This window comes from Pseudorca crassidens, chromosome 1, assembly GCF_039906515.1.
Source record: "Pseudorca crassidens isolate mPseCra1 chromosome 1, mPseCra1.hap1, whole genome shotgun sequence".
Taxonomy (NCBI): domain Eukaryota; kingdom Metazoa; phylum Chordata; class Mammalia; order Artiodactyla; family Delphinidae; genus Pseudorca; species Pseudorca crassidens.
The window spans coordinates 114,628,155-114,645,298 of record NC_090296.1 but is presented as its reverse complement, the minus strand read 5'-3'; the positions used below and the strand labels follow the sequence as shown (position 1 = coordinate 114,645,298).

The window sequence follows — 17,144 nt, the reverse complement described above, 5'->3', positions numbered from 1 at the left end:
GTTGAGGGGGAAAAGACACTCGTCTCGCGAGAGTTGGCCTCGCCCCCATATGGATTACTCCGCGAAAAGGAGTCCCTTGTTTCTAAGTGCTCTTTTTGGCTTTGGAAGTCAATAGATACCGTAATTTGACATATATGAAGAAATAATACGCTATTTTTATTTTTGTAGAGTGGTATAGATATATTTTGTGTCCCTGTATTAGTTTTGAGACGGGGCAGGGTGGGGGACGAGTTGAAGGTTACATACAGAGTGGGAGTGCTAAGCACTTCCTTTTCCTGTGGGAGCCGCCGGGTTGAGGGGAGCGTGGCCTTCTCCTCTCCCCGCCATGGTGAGTGAAAGTTCTCTCCGTTGGACCTTTCTCTGCTCTTGGGGCCTGGCAGGAATGGGCTTGGAGGTTCAGGGCATAAAACCTTCATGAGGGGAAGCGAGGAGAAGGAGATGGGGACCAAAGGGCTGGGATCTGTGGCTGGGATCTGGGAAGTGAGGCTCTCCGGCAGCCATCTTAGAGGCAACGTGTGCGAGCCGGCGCAGGGCGCGTTTGGAAGCGACACAGGAGGACCTCCCAGATCGTTCTCGGGCGCAGAAGGACCTTTGGAATTCTGGCTTCCCTTGGATCTTGAAAGAATGGGTTCTACTGAAGACTTGGAAATTTGCAGGGCCTAAGACTGAGTCTGGGTGGGAGTCAGTTTGGGGTCTTGTATCTCCGTGCCCGGCTTAGTAAGGAATACTTCGTCTCTTGAGAGATTTCGTTAAAGAAAAAACTTGTATTTCCACTTTTTTCCTGAATTATTGTGTGTTCATCTTAAGAATTGCCTCTGAAAGCATTCTGGTCCTCTTGCTTTAAAATTTAATTGTTGTGTATGTACTGCATAAATAACGTCTGTATATGTGCCTTGGGGAGTTGAGTGAACAAAATAGGGAAAAAGCACTATTCTTATGAAGCTTCGATCGTAATTGAGCTGGTCAAAATGCATCGTAATGTTCGATGGTAGTAAGTGCTGTAGACATAGGAAGTTGGAGAGAAAGCAGTAATTAGGCTTTATAAACAGTGATCAGAGAAACCTGAAGGAGGTGAGGAAGGGTATCTTTAGGTAGGAGACTGGTTACATCTGAGGCAGCTCAGGAATGGCCGTGAGTGTAGGCCTGAACATCTGGAAGAGTATGGAAAGCGAGGTTGAGCAGGTTGTGTACATCCTGCTTGGGATGTTTTCCTTTGAGGTGGTAAGTGTTTGGAGAAGATTGAGCAAGAAATAACAGGGCTGTTGTTTTTACTAGTAATTTTTGGAACCTGTGTTTGGAATGGGATGAAGGGGGCAAGGATGGATGTTTGGAGGAGTGGAGCCCTGGTAGATTTGCTGACATTTGGGATGAAAGAGTTTGGATGATGGCATTAAATTGCATTTTCAAACCTTACAGTATGGTTTTGATTATTTTGCTTTCTAAGGCCTCATTTAAAAGTTTAATTATAAAGCGTTCTCTTTGAAAATGATGAAAATTCTGTGGCAGAACTTGAGAATCATGTGTCCTTCAAGTATTTACTGATGTTAATAGACCTGATGGTGTGTTGGTAACTTAGCCTTTGTTTTTGGTTTAAGTTTTATCTACCTCATCAAACTCTAGTCTCTTCTGGAACTGAACCGTTAATGCTTTTGTTGGCACGTGAGAAGAGTGCCTCTGACATTGCTTGTCAATATAAATATTTTTTTTGTTTTCCCAGGCGTGTGCTCGTCCACTGATATCAGTGTACTCTGAAAAGGGGGAGTCATCTGGCAAAAATGTCACTTTGCCTGCTGTGTTCAAGGCTCCCATTCGACCAGATATTGTGAACTTTGTTCACACCAACTTGCGCAAAAACAACAGACAGCCCTATGCTGTCAGTGAGTTAGCAGGTATGGATTTAGATCTTTCCTGGGTTGACTTTTTAAGAGGTACTTAACAGCAGTGATGAAATTTCACTCCATTGGTCCGTGTTTCTGAACCACATGATTTTCCTGGATGTTCTGATGCTGTTTGCTACCGTGCATGTAGTCAGAATGGTGTGGTTGGGTAGCTAAAACTTGGGTTTCTTCACAATTTCAGGTCATCAAACCAGTGCTGAGTCTTGGGGTACTGGCAGAGCTGTGGCTCGAATTCCCAGGGTTCGAGGTGGCGGCACTCACCGTTCTGGCCAGGGTGCTTTTGGAAATGTATCCTTCGTTTAACCACCTAGACTAGTCAGCTGTGGCGTTTAAAAGGCTGGACTTGTCTTTTTCTTGTTAGTAGTTGCAAAATAATTTATGCTGAAGATGCTAGTGTCCAGATTAAATATTTCTCTAGACAGATTTGAAATCTGGAAGATTTTTCCGTCATAATTTTTAAAGCCAACAGGTTTGACAGTAGGAGGTTTTGCTTGCAGTGATGTCGTAATTTGCGCCTTACTCTGTTCTCAGCGACAGTTGCCTGCTGTCAGTAAGCTGGTTCAGAAGGGTGACGAAAATTCTTACTGAGCAAGGCATAACCTGTTTTTAATTCCTAAAATTTGAGAAATGTGATTCTTAACTGGGAAAACAGATGTGTCGTGGGGGCCGCATGTTTGCACCAACCAAGACCTGGCGACGTTGGCACCGCAGAGTGAATACAACGCAGAAGCGATATGCCATCTGCTCTGCGTTGGCTGCCTCGGCTTTACCAGCGCTGGTCATGTCTAAAGGTTTGTGATATTTTATATTCTAGGAGTCGTATAAAATACCCCTTTTTTTCTCTACCTGACCCTTTTCATTGGTGTTAACAGCCTGTGTACATTCACCTCATCCTAGAGTGTCTGGCTAAATTTCCGTCTGCTAAATACTAGTTATGATCATTTCAGTCTTAATCATCAGTGACTACTGTGTATCCAGCTCAGTCATCAGTGAATACTATGTAACTGGGAGAACTAATTCAAATAAAGTGATGTCGTATATTGTTAGAAAACTTTTCCATCTTGTCATGTTGCTTCCTCTTTTTATTTAACTGTCAAAATGATGAGATTCCACTTCATTGGTCCGTGTTTCTGAAACACATGATATTTGTGGAAATTCTGATTTGGCAAATTGTATACACCATTTTTATTTTGTGGGTTCGATTCAGTTTTTCAAAGGGTGCAGGGTAACCAGGTCACTGTTAATTGGCTTTGTCAGGTCATCGTATAGAGGAAGTTCCTGAACTTCCTTTGGTGGTTGAAGATAAAGTTGAAGGCTACAAGAAGACCAAGGAGGCTGTTTTGCTCCTGAAGAAACTTAAGGCTTGGAATGATATCAAAAAGGTAGATTTTGTGGTCCTTCACACAAATTTGTTGCCAGATTTTAAATTTCAAAAGACTACTGAAGGGGACAGTATAACTAAACCGCAGTGGATGTGAGAGCAAGGACTCTGGAACCAAATTACTTGAGTTTGAAACCTGAAATCATTGCTGTGTTAAATTTAGGCAAGTCATTTTTGCCTCTAGTTTGATCATCTGTAAAATGAAGTTTTTTAAACTATGAAGATCTATTGCAGGGATCATATCTCAATCAAAATACCAAACCTCACTTTGTTAGGTCTACGCCTCGCAGCGAATGAGAGCTGGCAAAGGCAAAATGAGAAACCGTCGCCGTATCCAGCGCAGGGGACCCTGCATCATTTATAATGAGGACAATGGTATCATCAAGGCCTTCAGAAACATCCCTGGTAAATCTTGTACTGCTTACATGTTTTAATTACCCATGCTATGCAAGCTTACTCAGCTTTTATTATGATGAGATTCCACTTTATGGTCTGTGTTTCTGAAACTTCATGATTTTGTGGAAGTTCTGATTCTTGGCTGAATGAGTGAGCCATTGATAGTTGAAATTCATGATTAAAATACTTCTTGGGTGCTATAAAGATGATTTGTGTTTCTTCTGTTGAAATACAGGCTCCCTAATTCTTGTTTTCCCTTTAAAAGGAATTACTCTGCTTAATGTAAGCAAACTGAACATTTTGAAACTTGCTCCTGGTGGGCACGTGGGACGTTTCTGCATTTGGACTGAAAGTGCTTTCCGCAAGTTAGATGAGCTGTATGGCACTTGGCGTAAATCTGCCTCCCTCAAGAGTAACTACAAGTGAGTGTAATTCATATATTGAACATGGTGTTTATGCTGTGGATAGTGTTCAAAATTGGTTTGCATATTTTCTAAATAACGGATTGTGTTGCCATTTCCTCCTTGTAAACAGATGCAATATGTGGAAATGGTGAGATTCTGAGAAGTGATAGTATAGTGGAAATTCTGATTGTATTCTGTTGAGCTTAAATGATTAAAAGTAATCTTTTGTTGAGGTTCATGTTCTTTAGTCAGTTACATGAGAAATAGGAGTTGAGCCTCTATAGTCAGCGTTTTCTGTTTTCATTTAGCCTCCCCATGCACAAGATGCTCAATACAGACCTTAGCAGAATCTTGAAAAGCCCAGAGATCCAAAGAGCCCTCCGAGCACCACGGTAAAGTTGTGATATTCACTGTAATTCTTGCCTAGCCTCACACTATTGGGTATTTCAGAAATATGGGTAATGTAAATAAACTATAAATGTAGTCTCTACCTTTTTATAGCAAGAAGATTCATCGCAGAGTCTTGAAGAAGAATCCACTGAAAAACCTGAGAATCATGTTGAAGCTAAACCCATATGCAAAGACCATGCGCCGGAACACCATTCTTCGCCAGGCCAGGAACGTAAGCAATAATTTGGGTTTTGCTAATATATGTTGAGTTTTTAGAAAGATTTGATTCTTAGATTTTCTTCTAATTTGTTGCAGCACAAAATCCGGATGGATAGGGTAGCAGCAGCACTAGAAGCCAAATCAGATGAGAAGGGGATTCCAGGCAAGAAGCCTGTGATGGGAAAGAAGGGAAAGGAGGCCATTTGCGTTAAGAAGCTGAAGAAGCCGAAGAAGCCAAAGAAGCCTTTGGTGGGAAAAAAGGCTGCAGTGACCAAGAAACCAGCAGCTAAAAAGAAGCCTGCTAAAAAGAAGCCCGCAGAAAAGAAGCCTGCAGAAAAGAAGCCCACAGAAAAGAAACCCACCACAGAGGAAAAGAAGGCTGCTGCATAAAGTTAAATTTGTTTATTTGGTGAAGGTCAAATCATTTTGGACAGCTAATTTTGAATAAAGACCTTATGATCAAAGAGGCAGTGAGAAACATGACTTGGATGTGTTGTGTGAATCTTGGTTAGAATTTTTTTTACTGACACTTTGTTCTTCATAATTCAAGCCTTTTAAGTCTGGTATAAAATGGAGCCTTGGATTTAGTATAAAATCCATGAAGTTGAATGAGAAGTGGGATGTTCCATAAATCCAGATATAAAATCCACTTTGTAAGTAACAATGTTTTGAGAAACAGATGGTTAAAAGACTTATCCCAGAAATACACAGAAACTCTTGAGCTCCCCTCTCCCATAAGAAAAACACCTTGGAAAATGGGTGAAGTTCGGTAAAGATCTGACATTTTCAGTAACCACAAGAGGGCAGAATCAGAATACATTTTTTAAAGTATAGCAGTAAGAAACTGATGCTTCCTTCAGAGGTGTTATAACCTGGTGTTAGAATACAGTTGATGGAGGGAATGCTTGCCACCTTTTTGATATTTGGACCCTTGGTATGAAAAGTGCTAGGAGCTTTTTTCACAACCATTTGTGCGTTTTTAGTAGGCATGAATATGTTGACCGAGCATGCTAGTGCAGAGAATGTACCCAAACGTTCGTCCTTCCCTACTTTGTCATGTCAGGGTCTTGTTTTGCATCTGGCTTTGTTCCCGTTGGCAGTCTATCCTTGCATTCATAGATCAAGAAATCCCAGTTCCTTAGCGTGAAAAAACACCGTCCAATTTGTTGAAACACCGCTCTGTCTTACGCGCTTTAATTTGCGCAGGCCTCCTGGGAAACCCCTTTCATGTGACTGGGAATCCTCGCCTGCCTGGACCTTCACAGGGCTCCTGTACCATGCACATACGCTGGCAGTAGTCCCTGCATTCAAACGCGGCTGCAGGTTTGCGGGAGCGAAAGCAGCCGCCTGACGCAACACCAGTGGAAGGGTGCTAACAGTGCTGTTCAGCTGAAGCACCTGACACATGCTATCTGACCATTTTTATCTCTAGGTCCTTTACAGCTCCAACGCATTTCGCCTTAGGAATCATCATTGGAGTCTAGGTTTTTGGTTTAAAACCCCCACTTCGTCCGTGGGCCGAGCTCGTCCGCGGAGGAGCGGCTACCCCAGCCGCCAGCAGGAAGCGGCCGCCCCGCCCCAAAGTGCCGCCAGCCCCGCCCGACCCGCTCTTCCGTTTCCGGTAGCGCGGCGCGGAGGTGGCGTCATCTGCGAGTGGCCGGCCGGCCGCCAGCGCGAAGACGCGCGATGTTGAGCCGGCTTCAGGAGCTGCGCAAGGAGGAGGAGACGCTGCTCCGGTTGAAAGCGGCCTTGCACGACCAGCTGAACCGGCTCAAGGTGACGCTGCGCCCCCCACTCCGCTCCTCCCTTCCGTCCCCTCGGCGCCCCGGGCCGCCCGGCTCTCCGCGGAGCCCAGGCGTCTGCGGCGCCCGCCTGCTGCCGCCGGTTAGCCCTTACTCACCCGGCCTTCGCGGCTGGACCTGGTGGCTTACCGGTGCCTGGGGGGCTGGATTTGAGATTGTGGGTCCACCCCTCTAAGAATCTTGATCACGCAGGTCTGGGCTGAGACTCAGCCATCAGTTTGGCTGGTACACCCTCCCCCACACCGGACCCCTGCAGCCCCGGAAACGCGGACGGCCGCACCACGCGCTGAGGAAGGGAGACCTCCCGCAGGCTCGCCTAGGCTGCCCCTGCCCCCCATCGGCCTCCCCTCCCGAGCCCCTATTCTCTTTACTACCTAGTATGGTCGCTCGATACAGCTCTAGTCTCGCAAAGCCGACCGGCTGGCGGATGCGCCCACTCTGCGAAGGAAAACGGTGAGGCCCTGTGAGAAGAGACCAGCCACAAAGTAGTTCCCGGTAGCTCTTACCCCCGGAGCTGTTACCGACTCCACGGCCTTGACGAGGAGTTGAGATTGACACCCATCAGCGGCAGTTCCCAGGCCTCTGCGGAAGTCACCCCTTTCAGCCTCAGTGACACGCTCCTGCTAATTCCTGTTCGGCACTTCCAGGCTCTCTAAATCCAAGTGAGATGAGGGTTATGAAGGCTGTTTGTAAACTGAGTAGTATTGTCCACTTGCGACCTATGAAAACAGTGCGCTTTCCCTTAGGGTACATGTAATGGCCTGCACTTCTTTATGTTCTCACATCGCCGCAGTGCCTGTACCAGTGCCTAACGTGAGCGTGCTGACGATGGCCGCGGCCAGAGCCTAGATTCCTTTGTGCTCCGGGGAACGCTCCCATTTTCCAGTCTTCCTGCCTTCGATTTCTCATTACGGAGTAGACAAGCTTCAGGTGTGTGGAATCAGAAGACACCTGGCTTTATTTAGCGCATGCTTGTGTTTTCTCCCCTGGGCTGCTAGGTCTGGGGGAGTGGAAGCCTCGGCTCAGCTGGACCACCTGTTCACCCTAGGAGAAAGGGGCTGGAAGCTTTCTGTGCTGTTTCCTTAAGAGGTGGGGAAAGCTCGAGGAGCCCACCCTTCCCTCTGGAGCTTCACAGAGCTTACACTGTTTTCACTTCCTCTCATGATGCCCACAGCTTACAGCGTGCTCAGTACATCTCACCTACATCAGTAGCCCAATGACATAGTAAGGAAAGTGTCCTTGACTCTTCTTTTCCAGGTTGAAGAACTGGCTCTCCAGTCAATGATTAGTTCTGGGAGAGAAGATGAGATGCTGTCTTCTCAACCTGCGCCTGAACAGTCACATGATGTAAGCTTAATCAAGTGTGGGCCTGGGGAGTCCATTCTGCTCTTACGCTGCTTAGCCATCAAAAATTGTAAATTACGTTATCAAGCCCAAAGGACTCTGGGAAGTGGTGTTAAGAACTTTCCAGTTTAATAAACTGGATTGTCTGTATTACTGTTTTAAACAGGGAACATCTACCAGCTAGCTACACTGTGGTTCACTGTACTTTTATATTGCCTCGACCTTCCTATTCATCCACTTTCTCTAGTCACTCCAGTGAACCGGGGAGAGTGTGAAGATCTTTGCAGGAAGATGTCAAAACTCTTGCTGTTCTGTGAATAAGCAAGCTTGGGATTTAAAAATAGAGTGTAGCTTCAGCTACAAAGCCTAGTGCTAAAAAATGAGTTCTTGCCCTCATCATATCCTCCTCTCACCAAATGCCCTCAGGAAAATCATCTTCTAAATATACCATATTTGAACAGTTCTCCCAGATGTGTGTTAAGCATGTAAAACTATTGGAAAGCAGCACATCTAAGCCAGCATAATTCTTATGTAAAAACCATGTTTGTATATCAGGTAATATTCTATCAAATCTAGGGCATTTACTCTGCTCCCATTTTGGCAATGGGGGTTGGGGGGTCAGGGTAGAATTTGGAGAAATAGGAAACTGGCTACAGTTCTTAGTGATAAATATTGCAGATGAATACGCAATTGAGATTTTATTTGAAAACACTAATTTGTTTTGAGGCCAGTGTTCTTCTTACTAATCCATAATGTGTCCTTGACTAAAGCAGATGTTGGTGCATGTAGACAATGAAGCATCAATCAACCAGACCGCACTGGAGTTGAGCACAAGGAGCCATGTGCCAGAAGAGGAGGAGGAGGAGGAGGAGGAGGAGGAAGAATCAGATTCCTGAAGGGGAGAAGAGCCAGGGTTAGTCACAGGAGTTAAGTTCTAAGCCGCAGGAACTTTCTCTCTTCAAAGAATTCTTGCCATGGGCCCTGTAGCCTCCTTTAAAAGGAAGCAAGAACTTTAGGAGGATGTGTAGTTGTAGAAATGGTTCCATCAATAACTCAAGTTTCAGAGTGCTTTAACCAAAATTAGTGACATACAGAAAAGCTGAGATGCAGTGTTTCAATATTGAGCAATATGGGTGGTGCTGTGTTTATATTCTGGTCAGATTCAGTAATTGTGTTCAAAACCAAAAACTTCCTCTGAAATGCTACTGAGAAGGTCTGGCATTTGCAAAAAGAGCAGAGTTTAAATACAAGCCAGCCTTTACAATCAACAAGGCCTCTTTTAAGAAAACCAATTATAAATACTGTTTGCATGCCATTGAACCCTTGTGAGCAGAGCAAGGCCACAGTGTGGGAGAGAAAGATGACAAAGAGGAGGACAGAGGGCCACTTGAGAGCACAAGCTGTTGCCACCTCTCAGTGACATCGTAAAACGGCCTACTAACATGCTTTGTATGGCTGTTACCACATCTAGGTTGAGACATCACTATGGTAAAATGTGGTTAGAAATAAAGATAAATAGTTGTCATGCAGCTTGCTGCTTTCCAGACAGAAACAGAAAAGGGTCAGTTCCCCTGGGGCGAACAATATAGTAGGATGGTTGAAAACCCATTTCTGGACTTAGGAAATGTGCCATTGAAGGATCACTGGGCTTGGGAGGTTGGATTTTGTAATAAAGAGATGACAGTTACAGAGTAAGAGTTGTTAAACTTCGTATTTGAAGTTGAGACTCATTTCTGCATACTGTCCCTTTTCCACTGAATGTACAGACAAGTAGTTGCTTAATTTTATGAAAGTAATTGGCCCTGCCCAGAAAAGCCAAACAAAACACAAACAACCTCCTCAAGCACAGCTCCTTACAAAACTGTTCCAGAAGAGAGCACTGACATATTTGTTAATATTTCATTAAAGTTATTTTGAGCTACTCTTACAGGAAGTAGCCAGAAGTTTAAATGAGCATGTTTCTTGGAAAACACAGTGTGAAAATTATTTTGCAACAAAAAGCATCAAGGTACACATCTTGGGGACTAACTTAAAACATGAGCATGGGTTTTTAAGAGCTAGAAAAGTTGGGTATGAATTCTAGCTTGACCACCAACTGGTTGCTTGCTTTTCACCTTTGCAGCTCACTTTCCCATCTGTAAAATGAGAGTACTCGTATCTGCTCTAGCAGTTTTACAGGTCCTTGTGAGACACTCACAGGCATCCTTTAAAAATCCAACTATTGGCAATTTCCTGGTGGTCCAGTGGTTAGGACTCCGCGCTTTCACTGCCGAGGGCCCGGGTTCAATCCCTGGTGGGGGAACTAAGATCCTGCAAGCCTTGCGGCGGCTGGGGAAAAAAATCTGACTATTATTGGCATCTCAGTAAGGAAGTTTGAGTAAGGAATTTGGCCTGAGGAACTCAAAAAACACAGCAAGAGTGATGTAGGGAACATCATTCTTGAGAATTAGATCATTCTTGGTGAAAAGTACTAGGAAGAAATCTTTTTGCCTCTCAAAATGAAATACCTTTGGATGTGAATAGAGGATTTAAAACACCCCTCAAAAGAAATTGACCTTGGAAGTGTTCAGATCCAGGTTTTAGACACCAGGTTGCCCCATTCATTAGTTGGCACACTTTGAGACATTCTCAGTGGTGGTGACATCCTCTCTGTTAGGAAAAGACCCTGGGTGTGAGTAGGGTGTGGGTCTTAAACCTCGTCTGAATGTTTGTGTATTGAAAACATGTAAGTTAGGCTGTTGACCTAGAACGGATGTTAGCCTCGCAGTGAGAAAGAATAAATGACTGGCTGAGGCAGCTGTGTATATATATAGCACTGACCAGTTTTTAAAATCCTGGTTGTATCTCAGGCTCTGGTAGCTCTAGAGTGGAACTACCTACTCAGGAGATTTACCTAAGTTCTGTTTTTTAATTTGAAAACGAAATAGGTCTTTTATTGTTAAATATATATTTATTTTGGTTTTCTGTCACCTGCTCTCGAAGAAAATGAGGGAAGGCAGCCTCACATATAACCTAAATCTCAGAAGTTACTGTTCAAAGAAAGAAAGGTAGCCAATTGAGACACAGCTTCATTTTCTGTGGCTTCACTGCCGCCCCCCAGTCAGGACAAACCCAGGGCCAGGCACTTGTTTCCTCTCCAGGAAAGTGTCTCAGGTGTAACTGGAGAGAGAAGGGAAGCCATTGCTCAGTGGAGCATAGCAGCACGGCACAGTCCCGGGTGGAGGCTCCAGTGCCAGTCAGGCACCGGCCGCCCCCCAATCCTACCCCCACCTACTGTTTTTCCCTTGTATAAAAAGACGGAAGGAATCAGTGGCATCTTTTCACAGGTCCACAGGAAAAGTGGTTGAAAGGTAGGGGTGCTTGCTGAGAAGAACTGGACAAAGTCCAAAGATTAGAATTACAGGAAGCCGCATTAGTCCAAAGCACTCAACTTGTCCTCAGTGTGGTATTTCCGCCTCCCAGCCTCCTTCCTGTCTTTGCCTTTTCCCTCTCAGTAATGTGTGGCTGCTAAATGCCTTGATTTCTTATGCACTACAGATATTGAAAATCCCTCCACAAAAGCAGAAATATCTTTCACCCTTTGAATTGATAGTATATTTATTAGAATAAGAGATTAGATTTGTTAAACGTCTGGATTAAAATGGTAAAAGGATTTCCATACAGTTTTTAGGCACTATACACACTGTTGTTTACAATAGCATCAGTACTTGGATTCGGGGAAAGATAAATCTCATACATGTTAATGCCTTGATCCATTCGTAACATTCAGAGTAACTCCACCATTTTAGAAACACTAATCCAAACTTAAAGAGACATAGCACTAAATATCCCACAGGGTATATTTAAAAATAAATACAGAAATACAACCAGAAGTCTACAGATCATCACAGTAGACAGACTGGTGAAGCCCCAGCTATCATGGCAGTGAAGGGCTCTGGCTAGATTTTGATGGAAACTGCTGAATTCTACACCAAAAGCAAAAACATAATGAAATAACATGATATACTCTCTCTGATGCTCATTTTCATAGCAGCAAAGCATGCTTCACATGCACTGCCTGTGAAGGATCTTACAAGGCCCCTTCCTACTCAATTGGAAAGAAGGTAAGCCTGGCAAGAATGAAGTACCACCAAGTGTCAAAGAATCCCGAAAACACAGGCAGCCAGCCAGTCACGGTGTGGGAGAGCAGTGCAGTTTTCAGTAAGAAGGACGACCCACAGTCACCAAAGTTTCACTGTAGTTCAACATTGCACGTTTTGATCATCAGCATACACAAAAATAGCCCCAAGCACAAAGCCAGTCCACTCGGGAATAACGATAGTAATAAGAATAAAGATGAAAATATTGAAAATGACACGAGTAGAATTTTGGCACATGCTGTGTTCTTCATCCTTTGTCATAGGTAAAATGCACATCTGAACAGAGACAGGCATGGGAAGGAGGCCCAGAAGCAACATGGCATGCTGCTGGGCAGGGGACTCGGCTCTTCCCCAATGCTTAGATGCCAGCCACGTGGGTGGGTGTGCTGGGCTGGTTAAGGCCGATGGTGGAGCAGAGCCAACCTGCAAAATCCACTTCTTCAGCATCAGATCTCTTGATAAAAGCATGAACCTGTGTGTGAGGAGATGGACAGAAAGTGTATTTAAAAACCAAGGAGGACAATTCAAGAATCCTGGGTCTGGAGGTTGTGCTACATTTGGAAGGTGCTCTGGGAGCCTGCCCTTGGCCAGTTGCAGGCCCAACCCCCTGGCTCTGCTGGTCTTACCCTTCCCCAAGCCCGCTCTCTCTCAAATGGAGACAGCAGCTCTGCCTGCAGTGCCTCGCAGCGTTGTTAAAGGAGCAAAAGAACTGATGAACTTGAAAGCGCATGTTACGCTGACCAGGCTCTACATGGCATGTGAGTTCAGACATTCAGTATCCCACTCCTCCTCCTACCACCACCACTACCATGTAGGAGACAAAGTTACTTGGTGAGGGGACTGAATCAAAGATAGTACTACAAAAAGGCCCTGTCTCCTTACAGGGGTGGGCTGGCCCTTTTCCCTGGACTCCCGCTGGCTGCAGGGTCATCCCGGCTTTTCCATTAAACTGATAGGAGGACAGGGGAGATATGTTGGGTATCCTGCAGGCCCCTGATCAGCTGGACTACAGTGGTCAAGGCAGAGCAGGGTAAGGGCTCTGGAAGTACTGGATAGATGACTGACAGAGGAGAACAAATGAGTAAGCAGGTGGCAGTGTAAGAATCTGAAATAAATGACTTACCATGAGTTGCTTCAAATCTGCTCTCTCTGCAGGGTTTTTTATTAAGCTTAAAGGAAGAAAGAGTGTGAGAGCTCTTGCTTGGCACTGGTTCTAATTCAGATTACTTACATGTGCATGCATGCCCGTCCTCCCCACACCCCATAGGCTCTGAGGAAGAGTGCCTAAGCCTTACCCACCTTCCTGTTCTTAGCAGAGTGTCAACACCCACAGCAGGTTAATAAACGCTTGTTGAATTAAACTAAGGCCAAAAGGCAATATGCCAGTCCCGTTACAGTAAGTGCTGAGCGCAGCAGCTGTTTTGCCCACTGCTAGAGTCAGATAGGTCACCAACGTCCTAGCACTCTGGATGAAGGGCAGCAGCTGAAGGGTAAAAGGCAAAGCTGTGCTCTCCAAGATGGATGCGGAGCCTGACAAAACCAAAGTACTTTCAGAGAACAGGAGGTGACTTACCATTTATTCACAAAATCTTGAAATTCCAGACCGAATACTCCACTGGGCAATTTTGGAGGAGGCTGCAGTACATGTGAAGACATAAGAAATGCCCGGTGTCCTGCTCCACCCGTCTCTCCCTTCCCCACTCCCACCTCTGGGCAGTGCTGCCCTTATCCAGTCAAGGAAAGGCACGGGTGAGAGGCCAATGGCTGCTACCGGGTTACCCTGTTGGAACCATCAATCTCAAACCAGTCAGAACTGGGGCCAGGTCAGTGTTCTGAGCACTCACTTGTCTAGTGACTGAATAAATCACTGTTCCTCTCTGAGCCTCAGACGACCCTTCTGTGAAACGAGGAGGTTGGGCTTAACAATCCCTGGGGCCCTTTTTAGCTCGGAGGCTCTACCACTACATCTTGGAGTGTGGCAGGGAAACAGAACCATCAATTACCAGGAACAGCAGCTAGGGGGTGTGCAAACCACTAGGCATAGCCCAGCCCGGACAGCACCTGTAAGGCTGGCTAAATAATAAAATGTTTACCCCTCCTGAGCTCTGAAGGAGCACACAAAGGTTAAAAAAACATTAACTGGCAGAGAGCTGGGTCTGGAAGAATGTTACCTACACACTCACTGCAGGAATGAGGGTGTTTGCAGGTATCAGAGCAAGCACACTGGCAGTAGCCCTCGTCTTTCCAGGGTGTATGGTGGAGATCACACAGGGCAAGGCCCTGGGGCACCCTGCTCATGCACCACACAGCCCCCCACCCTTCTTGTGACCCGTACTGGAGTTCTGTGCAGCTTCCTTGTGAGCTGACTCCCAGACACTGCTCTGATGTGTAACCCAAGTCACCAGGTGATTGGAGACTAAAAATCAAACACTAACGTTACCAGAGGAGTCCAGCCTAGTCCTCTTCCCCTGAACGCCTTATCAGAACAGCAGGTGAATAAGCCTGATCCCAGGTCATGGCCTAAAGCCCAGCTTTTGGGGCCCACGGTGCTGAGGGGGGACGAAGGGACTATTCAAGGGAGAGGCCAGGCAAGGGAGGGGCTGTGTGCCAGCAGAGTGTGAGGTGCAGGCCACCTGTCACCACTGTGCAGCCCAGCCTCCTGGGAGGTAGGATGGAGGCTAAGAGGAGAAGGTGGGAAGGAAGGAAGAGCGCTAGGGGGGACGGGCCTGAGCTGCTTTTCATCTTGGAGCCTGTTTCCTTAGCTGTATGAAAAGGATAACAAAACCAACCTGGCCCACCTGAGCAGTGCTTGTAGCACTCAGTAGGAAAATGAATGTGAAAATATCTAAGAAATCGGTGCACACTAGGTGACTGGCAACGATTTGACCTCAGCCATCCCTTCCCTTAATGTGGCTCCCACCCAGCACGACCCAGTTTAGGTCCCAGCAGGAGAGGATGGCTTTCCTAACACAAATGCAACACATTCTGCCTTCCTTGAGTCCTTAAGCAGCCTGGATCAGATCCCGAACTTGCTGTGTCCCACAGTGCTTAGCATAAAGCTGTGCAGCCAGGCAGTAAAGAGGGCTGAACTAAGCTCTCCAGTAGACTGTGAACCAGTGACAGTGATTTTTTAACTGCTGGGGTGAGCCAGGATTTTCCCCGCTGAGTTTGTAATGAACAAGGGGACCTATCTGAGCCTTTGGGGGTCTGGTTTTAGACATACTGGTGTACATATTTCACAAATAATATATCTTCTTTGTATTGAAGTTAGCCAACAGCAATCGAATCACCTGTTATTCCATCACTTCAAGATAATCACTATATCATATTACTTTCCAGGCTTTACGTGCACATACATGCGTACATAGATTTCTTTAAAGAACCAATCATGGTATACATACTATTTTATAATCTGCTTTTTTCACACAACTAATAGTGGATATTTTCCATATCTCTTTCTGCACTGTCACTTTTTATGTTCATTGCTTTATATGGAGAAAACCATATATTGCAGTTACACATGCATTTACCTTGCCTCCCCTACACAATCTAACAGTCTTTAAGACCTGAGACTGTTTTTCCATTTGTGGATCCCCATGTCACTCCTACCGCCACCCCACAGTGCTCAGCACATAGCAAGTGCACAAGAAATGCTAGGTGAAAAGAAGGAAATGCCTGGTGAACGAAGGATGAGAATGGAAATGGGCAGGGGGCGGCTCCTGAATCTGAGAGAGGAGGAGGGACTCAGAGCCGCATGAAGACGTTCCTGGGGAAGGGACTTCTGCAGCCTCTAAACCAGCCACTCAATTCCAGGATCATGATGCACAAACCAGGACACACAAATCTTGAAGCCCAGGCAGCCCACACTGTGGGAACAGTTCAGAGGTTTCCCAGACAAATCAACTGTGAGTTTTTTTCTTAGGAGGAGCAAATAAATTCCAAAAGCCATGCAGTACCTTACCTCATTGACTATGTAATCCAACAACTCAAAAATTGCCATGGGAGGTCGGCTGTCCATTCCATAAGCTACAGATTTTATAAAAAGAGAAAAGAAAACACTTCTCAGAAACAGAAGGTTATTTGCCAATATGAGGCTAGGGGTGGGCATGGACCCTAGTGACTAGAACAGAGTCGTGGACGATAGAGACAGAAGAGCCACAGATAAGGCCTGAACGCAGAGGGGACCAGCCAAAGCCACGGAGTCAGCTGACCAGGGTTGGAGTCTGGGCTCTGCCGCATCCAAGCTTTGTGACCTTAGGTAAATCAGCTGACCACTGAGCCTCGTTTTGAGTTTTGTAGAGATGGGTAAAAATTATGTCCGCCTTTCTCCCCTTCCCTACACTGAAAGAGGAGCAAATGAGATAAAAACTAAATCCTTTAGAGTTATTTAGTTTTCATTTTCCCTGAACTTGGGTCTCTTCCTCTTGGCTCTCCGGGGCCACAGCCACCAGCCCCTGCAACAACCCGCCATCGGCTACCCCGCCCCCTCCTGTTTTTCCTTTCATACATGCCCTCTCCCATGTGGGCCTCATGGAGGTAAAGACCAGGTCTCCCTGGTCGGACAGGAATGTCCTAGCAGGAGCTACATCAGAAGATGATAGCTGGGCCAGGATCTTCCCATACCAGGTTTCCTTCACAGTTCAGAAAGGCAGGCAGTGCTACACAGTGCTTACCACCTCAGAGTCAGACTTGGCCACTTACAAATAAATGCATGTGGCGAGTCAAGCACTCTGTGCCTCAGTTTCCTCACATCTAAAATGGAAATTTGAGTAGTGCTCACACACGACTGCTATTAAAATTAGACAACGCCAGGCAAATCGATGGAGATGGAAAGTAGACTGGTGGTTGCCCGGGGGTCTGGGTGGGGCAGCTGGGAGTGATTGCTAATGGAGATGGTTTCTTTCTGGGATGATGGAAATGTTCTTGAATTACACAGTGGGATGGTTGTACAACATGGAGGAATATACTAAAACCCACTGAACTGTACATTTTAAAATGTGCGGTTTATGTTATGTTAATTTTATCTCAATTTTTAAAAAAAATCTACCTAAAACAAAGTCATGATTTTTAAAATTAGACAATACATAAAAAATACTAGGCGCAGTACCAGGAACACAGTGGGCACTCAACAAATGGTAGGAAGTTGTTGGTAATAATAATTTCCTACACCT

At 45.5% G+C, this 17,144-nt stretch overlaps 3 protein-coding genes and 4 non-coding genes across 11 annotated transcripts in view; 6 read left to right on the top strand and 1 right to left on the bottom strand.

Annotated features, from left to right (window-relative positions):
- The first annotated feature begins 183 nt into the window (after positions 1 to 183).
- Positions 184 to 5,152, top strand: RPL4 (ribosomal protein L4). The gene is made up of 10 exons (XM_067751514.1): positions 184 to 328; positions 1,718 to 1,889; positions 2,080 to 2,186; positions 2,551 to 2,689; positions 3,156 to 3,280; positions 3,555 to 3,684; positions 3,941 to 4,097; positions 4,388 to 4,471; positions 4,581 to 4,701; positions 4,785 to 5,152. The coding sequence occupies exons 1-10, from the start codon at positions 326 to 328 to the stop codon at positions 5,076 to 5,078; spliced, it is 1,332 nt and encodes a 443-aa protein (XP_067607615.1). The 5' UTR covers positions 184 to 325; the 3' UTR covers positions 5,079 to 5,152.
- LOC137207364 (small nucleolar RNA SNORD18) lies at positions 1,938 to 2,008 on the top strand. Its single transcript, XR_010935054.1, has one exon. It is a non-coding gene; the product is annotated as a small nucleolar RNA SNORD18 (small nucleolar RNA).
- On the top strand, positions 2,391 to 2,489 carry LOC137207675 (small nucleolar RNA SNORD16). The gene has a single exon (XR_010935205.1). It is a non-coding gene; the product is annotated as a small nucleolar RNA SNORD16 (small nucleolar RNA).
- On the top strand, positions 2,992 to 3,063 carry LOC137207358 (small nucleolar RNA SNORD18). Its single transcript, XR_010935046.1, has one exon. It is a non-coding gene; the product is annotated as a small nucleolar RNA SNORD18 (small nucleolar RNA).
- Positions 3,744 to 3,814, top strand: LOC137207363 (small nucleolar RNA SNORD18). Its single transcript, XR_010935049.1, has one exon. It is a non-coding gene; the product is annotated as a small nucleolar RNA SNORD18 (small nucleolar RNA).
- Positions 5,153 to 5,298: 146 nt separating the features above from the next.
- Positions 5,299 to 9,784, top strand: SNAPC5 (small nuclear RNA activating complex polypeptide 5). Of its 5 annotated transcripts, none has more exons than XM_067751544.1 (3): positions 5,299 to 6,464; positions 7,748 to 7,837; positions 8,605 to 9,784. In XM_067751544.1, the coding sequence occupies exons 1-3, from the start codon at positions 6,375 to 6,377 to the stop codon at positions 8,728 to 8,730; spliced, it is 306 nt and encodes a 101-aa protein (XP_067607645.1). In that variant the 5' UTR covers positions 5,299 to 6,374; the 3' UTR covers positions 8,731 to 9,784. The 5 variants fall into 5 exon arrangements, with proteins under 5 accessions (XP_067607645.1, XP_067607649.1, XP_067607674.1 ...); XM_067751548.1 differs by having other exon boundaries at positions 6,303 to 6,464; positions 8,608 to 9,784; XM_067751573.1 differs by lacking the exon at positions 5,299 to 6,464 and adding an exon at positions 6,891 to 6,943 and having other exon boundaries at positions 8,608 to 9,784.
- A 1,629-nt stretch (positions 9,785 to 11,413) lies between these two features.
- The window catches only part of MAP2K1 (mitogen-activated protein kinase kinase 1), a 79,221-nt gene continuing 73,490 nt past the window's right edge, over positions 11,414 to 17,144 (bottom strand). The window contains exons 8-11 of the mRNA XM_067751529.1: positions 15,935 to 15,999; positions 13,547 to 13,608; positions 13,097 to 13,142; positions 11,414 to 12,445 (exon numbers count right to left, since the gene is read on the bottom strand). Of these exons, the coding sequence (XP_067607630.1) occupies positions 12,332 to 12,445; positions 13,097 to 13,142; positions 13,547 to 13,608; positions 15,935 to 15,999 (287 nt within the window). The 3' untranslated portion in view covers positions 11,414 to 12,331. The remainder of the gene's footprint in view (positions 12,446 to 13,096; positions 13,143 to 13,546; positions 13,609 to 15,934; positions 16,000 to 17,144) is intronic.

Bases quoted from the DNA above. Each gene is read 5' to 3' on its own strand.
- RPL4 (XM_067751514.1), top strand. The intron at 2,187-2,550 runs GTATCCTTCGTT...CTGGGAAAACAG, and splicing joins GCCAGGGTGCTTTTGGAAAT to ATGTGTCGTGGGGGCCGCAT. The intron at 2,690-3,155 runs GTTTGTGATATT...TGGCTTTGTCAG, and splicing joins AGCGCTGGTCATGTCTAAAG to GTCATCGTATAGAGGAAGTT.
- SNAPC5 (XM_067751544.1), top strand. From the start codon at position 6,375: ATGTTGAGCCGGCTTCAGGAGCTGCGCAAGGAGGAGGAGACGCTGCTC. The intron at 6,465-7,747 runs GTGACGCTGCGC...CTTCTTTTCCAG, and splicing joins ACCAGCTGAACCGGCTCAAG to GTTGAAGAACTGGCTCTCCA. The intron at 7,838-8,604 runs GTAAGCTTAATC...CCTTGACTAAAG, and splicing joins CGCCTGAACAGTCACATGAT to CAGATGTTGGTGCATGTAGA.